The sequence below is a fragment of the Heptranchias perlo genome, chromosome 11 (genome assembly GCF_035084215.1).
Source record: "Heptranchias perlo isolate sHepPer1 chromosome 11, sHepPer1.hap1, whole genome shotgun sequence".
NCBI lineage: Eukaryota > Metazoa > Chordata > Chondrichthyes > Hexanchiformes > Hexanchidae > Heptranchias > Heptranchias perlo.
Window position 1 is genome coordinate 68182179 of NC_090335.1, and position 6595 is coordinate 68188773.

A 6595-nucleotide genomic window follows, 5' to 3' on the forward strand; every position below is an offset into this window, starting at 1 on the left:
AAGGGTATTAAGGGATATGGGGCTAAGGCGGGTATATGGAGTTAGGTCACAGGTCCACCATGATCTCGTTGAATGGTGGAACAGGCTCGAAGGGCTAAATGCCACTGCCACTTGCTGCCTCTTGATATGCGCCACCTTCTCCTGCAAGAAAGCGGGACGTGTGTCTGGGTGTTGTGCCTGTTATGGTTGAATAGCTGCCTGTGTGTGGCTTGTGAGTTGTGGGTGGGCGCCTTGCAACAGTGATAATGTGTAAGGGGGAGAGGATGCATTTGGTTGGAAGAGTTGAGTACTGATGGAAAGAGTTTGTTGGTATGTGGGGGATGGGCGGTGTAGTGCGTTGAGCAGTTGATATGAGGCACCACTTGACAGTTGACCTCACTCACCTTGCCCACTCATGTCAAAGCATTGAACTTCTTCCTGCACTGCATCCATGTTCATGATGCTGTGCGCCTGGCATTGACTTCGTCCCCCGCTGCCTCCCACTGCCTTTTGGATATATCTTGCCGCCCCCCCCCCCCCCTCTCTCGGATATAGGATGTTCCTCCTTCTGTCCACCTCTTGCACCAAGGTCTCTAGTGCATCAGCAGAGAACCTTGGTGCATGCACTCTCGCAGGCCCGGTACAAACTCAGATTGGCAGACTGGTGAGGTCTGGCGTGCAGATTGGAGGATGTGGGATTTAGTAGTGCAATTCAATGTTTTAATATAATTCATCAGTGAGTAAACATAGGGATGGGACCTGCATCTGCGTTTTACGTGTGCGATGTTTGATCTCCATTCAGACTCTGTGCAGACAGTAGACTGTTATTTTTAGCAAATAACAGGTACCAGCTACCTTTAAGAGATTTCTAAGAAACATCCTCCCTTTAAGAGATGGGGCTCCCCCTGGTGGTGGAAAGTGTGAATTGCATTGATTCCACGTGCAAGGCCTGGAATGGAACGCTGATTGCAGGTGAGTCCTCACGTGAGCTGAAACTTGCGTCCTGCCTGCGCAGGGGTCATTGGACGTGGTGTAATAGCGCATCACGCTACCTACACCCAAAAACGGCCCCTATCCAATTTCCCCCCTCCCCATGTGTCTTAGTACTAATGTGTGAGTTTATCATTTGAGCAAAGTGCCAGAGGATTACCAGTACCTATGGAACCAGACCCCAGCATGAGTCCTAACTTTCAGGGGTGGGGCAGAGAAAATTGGCCACCCAAGGTTGGGGGGGGCGGGGGGGATGGTGGGTGCCACAAGCCAACCAAGTTCTCACTTCTGAAGGCTGGTGGAAATGTGAACGTCAAATTAGAACAGGATTGGGCTTGGCTGTGATGCCCCTGCAGTCGAGTGGCCTGTCAACACTTGCTATCAAGGCTACCACGGGGTGAGGTACCAGAAGGCACCCCGTGTCCATGCAACCGTAACTCAGCAAGGAGTCAACGCCTTCAAGAGTAGAGGGGTGGAGAGAAAAATCGATGAGGAAAAATAAATCGGACAAGAATGAGTAGCGGCATATTAAAAAAAATAACAAGTCAGAAGTACTTCACCATCATCCAACCCAAAACATGGCATGCAGATAATACCAGGCCTCTAGGGCAATGAAATCAGCACCTTTCACAATCTCTTTATCCACTTCAGACGGGTCAGACAGTTCTTTCATGTAATTCTTGTAACTGATTCGTCCCTTCCATATTTTTTCCTTTTTGGCTTTTTTCAGCTTCAGTTCCAGAGGACATCTTGTCACAATACCTGCCAAATAAGGAGGTGATGGCTGTCAATCTTTCAATGGTAAAAGCAGAATTGGGCAAGGAGGGTGGGTGGTGGCGATTCGAGGCTTTAAAGAGGAGTTAGCGGTAGGTCAGGCAGATCCCACATCCTCTGCTAGAATGGAATAGACACTCACTAACCAACATTACAGCTCCCACTGAAATCGCTGACCTAATTTTTTTAATTTACCTTTAGAAAGCATTTCCTGGTGAATTTTGTGCTCATTAAAGGTGGGATATGTTAGCGATGGGATAAGCAACACTTTCCACGTTCCCTGTGTCAGCGTCAAACACTCCCAGGTCAGGGTCAGACATAGCACAGTTTAGGTGACCAGCTAAAACCTTACTCCCCTCTAATAAAGATGCCTCACCCCCATCCACAGAAGGCCACCTCTTACTGCGTTACTTTTCCTATTTCCCACTCCAGCTACTTTGCAATCTCTTGAGTGAGGTTGCCAACTCATGGCAGTTTTTGATCTGTGGGCCTTTGCCCATGAGAAGCTGGATTGAGGCCGTTCAAACTCAGGGTAATAGAGGACCATTCCAGCATGATTTTCATACCATCAACCTGGCTTAGATTTGAACCCAAGCCACAGAGATGAAAAGGCCAGTGTCTATTCCTCCTTGCCACCAGACCCCAACATCTGCTCCTTTTAAGAAGCAAAGGTTTCCTGCAATGCCTCATTTCTGATGCAAAGGATCAAAATCTGTGAGCGTTCATGGAATTCAACAAGTCCACGACGACAATATCGGACTGGACTTGTACGGAAGGAGGCTCACTGGCCCAAGGAGGCAATAGTGGGGGTGGGGTAAATAGGGGGAGAAAGGAGTTAGAAAGGAGTGTCGAGTGTCGGTACTGGGAACTTTCTTACCGCTGCCCCTGGGAAGTGCAACCCCCGACAGAGCCTCAAGGACACTGCTTTTCCCAGAGCTCTGGTCTCCAATCACAGCGATGGCCGGAAGAGACAGGTCCTGGTCCACACCCAATGCTCTCAGCGAGTCAATGAGATCAATGCAAGGGCGCACCTTCTCTTCATAGTGATTGTACAGCGCAGCATCCATGGCCTGAGAAAACAAAAGGAAAGTCTGGTAATACAGTGATTGTTTTTTAATATCTTGAGTTATTATTTGCAAAACCTATCAGTCAATCTCCTGTGACATCGATCTAAAGTGGTGAGGGACTTGGGTCCATAGTAGGGTTGCCAACCCTCCAGGATTGTCTGGAGTCTCCACAAATCTCCTGGACACTGTTGCGATCGACCAGGCAGAAAAATCATAGGGGCAATAAATAAAAGTTTATTCAGTGTCTTTGAACACTTTCATTTTTTTGTTGTAAAAATACTAAAAATTGGGGAAAAAACGGGTATGATGCGGGAGGTCATGTGATGAAACCACCAGGAATACCTCCAACTCGGAGTTGGCGACCCCAGTACATCCTTGGGTTGGAGTTGCTAGAGGCATGGTTGTAGAGTTGGGTCAGGAGCAAATGGATAGGTTAAAGAGATGAGCTCCTACCTGATGCAGTTGCTTTGTTACAGGAATGGACTCCTTGCCGATTGCCGCAAGCAAAAACTCCTGATCTCATAATAGGAATTCCTGCTCTGGCAAAAGGCGTTACTAGGTCAGGAATTTCCGCCCACAGTGCTGGGCTAGATGATCCACTCCTTCTGTGAAGCAACGGTCGTCAGGCAAGAGCCACAACTGGCAGCAAGGAGGGCATCAGGGAAGGAGATGATAGGTAGCAGCATCGGAGGGGCGTGAGAGGGCACATCAGGGTGGCAGGGAGAAGCACCTGGGGAATGTGGGAGAGTGCCAAATGGGACAAGAAGGGCATTTTAGTATTTGGTTGCCAGGACATGGTGGTTACAGGGAAAAAGACGGCGATAACATTTTCCGATTTGAGAAAAGGGAGGCGCCTTACAATTCAGATCACTTTCCTGGTTTTCTGTGGAGCACATTTTAATATGAAGAAGCTGATCGAGTAACAGCTCCCTGCTTGAAGCCAACATGAATTTAGAAATGACTATTGGCAATATTACCAGCTGAAGGCTGAACACATTCCTGCACCCAGTAATTAACACAGACCTCAGCCCATCTATTTTAAATGTCGTGTGAACACGTAATAAAACATGATTGGTATTTACATGGTTTAACACCTCCACTAAATTAGAAGACAGAGTAATGTCTTTGCAAACTTTGTATATGAAAACAATTATTTTCAATCCCACATCAAAGAGAGAGCAAAAAATATATAATCCGAAACACATCTGAATTGTGCAAATAGGGTAATCACAATAAACACAGAGAACTTGGAGGATATCCAACATTATCACCTCCATTCAAAGTGAGATGTGCTAATTATTACCACTACAAAATGAAAGCCAAGTTCTATATATTATAATCACAACTCAGTTATAGTCATAGGTTTAAGGAAAATAATAAGTATTTTTTAAAATCTAGAGAGGATTCGAACTTCTGTAACAACGGACAGGGTTTCGTTCATCTGGCGGTGGCTGAGGTACCTTCCAGGGCTTGGCTCTCCCGGCCAGCTCCTCCTCTATGTCCTGAGATATATAATTCTATCGGAATGGCAGAAGAGACCGAGGGGAAGGAAATCGGCCTTACAAAAGAGCAATCAGAAATAACAGGAGTGAGTAATGCCTTTATATACTTACCTTACGCAAGATGCAGCACTCTGACCTCAACAGATAAACAAGCACTGATTTAACAGCTCCTCTGAGAATGGCTTTTCTATTCTCTTCCCTCTTAGGTTTCGGTTTTCTTTTTCACTTCCTCGAAATCACATGACCCCTTTCTTGTCGGTGTAGTTTCGTTTCCCAGTAAGTTCCGATTTCCCCGGCTGACCCTCTGTGGTGTGATCCGACCCACAAAGGGTTAATGGCCCCCTTCAAATCGTCTTCCGAAAGCAAACGTGAAACCAGTATTCAAAGACAGAAAGAGAAGCAATCAGATCGAACTGCAATGGTTTGCTGCAATGAAAAGATGAATGCAGTAAATGCAAGCTGTTATTAGAATTTAATCTTTTGAAAACCAAATAGCATTTCAGCAGATAAAAAAAGATCAAGGTGCTAATGATTGAAGAATAATAATATAAGGGGTATGTTGGGAAAGATTGGAGGAATGGGACTAATTGGATAGCTCATTTCAAAGAGCCAGCAGGAGCAGGATGGGCTGAATGGCCTCCTTATGTGCTGTATGATTCTACGTTAACTTGAGGAAAATTTTAAAGTACTGGGGTTAATTTTGAGTTTGGGCGATAGTGTAAAGCGGGTGATACCAATTCAGCTGTCGGTTATACATCTCTCCTGATTTTCATTTCCATTGAAGTCAAGGAGAGATGCATAACTGACAGCTGAATCAATTCCGCCCATTTTACGCTATTGTCCAAAGTCAAAATTACCCCCACTGTGTCTGCACGTTAAATGGGAGAGGATGAATTGCTTGGGTCTCCTTGTGTTCTTGAACGGGTTTACGATATTGCTAGGAACACCAACCAGAGGAAATCTTCATGAACATAGTTATGAAGGTGCTATGCACAGTAACCAAAGCAATTCGCCCCACCGTGAGGATAATGTGTAAGTATAGGCACAACACGCAGAGATACCACAGAGGTGTCTGCGTGTTGTGTGCAGCTGTACGTCATTTGTGTCGCGACGATCTGAGGTGCGCGTGAAGCAATGATGGATTTCCGTTAAACCGAAGCCCCGTCTGCCCTCTCAGGTGGACGTAAAAGATCCCACTGCACTATTTCGAAGAAGAACAGGGGAGTTCTCCCCCATGTCCTGGCCAACATTTATCCCTTAACCAACGCCTAAAAAAAAGCAGATGATCTGGTCATTTATCTCACTGCTGTTTGTGGGACCTTGCTGTGCGCAAATTAGCTGCTGCGTTTCCTACATTACAACAGTATGAATGAGAATACAATTTATGAGAGGCGATCTTATTGAAACATATAAGATTGTGAAGGGGCTTGATCGGGTGGATGTGGTAAGGATGTTGCCAAGGATGGGTGAAACTAGAACTAGGGGGCATAATCTTAGAATAAGGGGCTGCTCTTTCAAAACTGAGATGAGGAGAAACTTCTTCACTCAGAGGGTAGTAGGTCTGTGGAATTTGCTGCCCCAGGAAGCTGTGGAAGCTACATCATTAAATAAATTTAAAACAGAAATAGACAGTTTCCTAGAAGTAAAGGGAATTAGGGGTTACGGGGAGCGGGCAGGAAATTGGACATGAATTTAGATTTGAGGTTAGGATCAGATCAGCCATGATCTTATTGAATGGCGGAGCAGGCTCGAGGGGCCGATTGGCCTACTCCTGCTCCTATTTCTTATGTTCTTATGTTCTTATTAACAGTGACTACACTTTAAAAGTACCTCATTGGCTGTGAAGTGCTTTGGGATGTCCTGAGGTTGTGAAAGGCACAATATAAATCTTTCTTGATCTGTGCATCATGAAAAGTATTCAGGAATAAATGAAAAAAAATGTTTGCCAGTTATTTTCAAATGATGGCTGTGTCCCTTTAATGGAATGGAAACTTACACAAATTAGTTGGTAATGCTTTGAATGGGTGGAGACAAACAAGACAGACGTAATTAGCTCAGTGTTAGCTTGTTATTCCCTACCCAGACCGATCAGGCACCCGTCCAGTGGTACACACAGGTATGCAGCTCTTTATTCAACTATAATTTTGTTGACTATTTGCTCTGTTGGTAAACACATAATGTAATGATTTGTATCTTGAAATGTTCCAGTGCTTCTCTTAAACGTGTCGTCCTTTTTTTCTCTCTATCTGTTTTGACAAGTGCTTTCCTCAAGTTGAAGGTTAC

The 6595-nt window shown here is 45.2% G+C and overlaps 1 protein-coding gene across 2 annotated transcripts in view; it reads right to left on the reverse strand.

The window, feature by feature from the left end:
* Positions 1-4531, reverse strand: part of LOC137327468 (interferon-induced GTP-binding protein Mx3-like) — a 30549-nt gene extending 26018 nt beyond the window's left edge. The window contains exons 1-3 of one of the 2 annotated variants that reach the window (XM_067993319.1): positions 4424-4531; positions 2621-2813; positions 1594-1731 (exon numbers count right to left, since the gene is read on the reverse strand). In XM_067993319.1, coding sequence (XP_067849420.1) covers positions 1594-1731; positions 2621-2810 — 328 coding nt within the window. In that variant the 5' untranslated portion in view covers positions 2811-2813; positions 4424-4531. Of the gene's footprint in view, positions 1-1593; positions 1732-2620; positions 2814-4270; positions 4348-4423 lie in introns of those variants that run through there. The other variant, XM_067993320.1, reaches the window with a different exon arrangement.
* Between the last annotated feature and the right edge of the window lie 2064 nt (positions 4532-6595).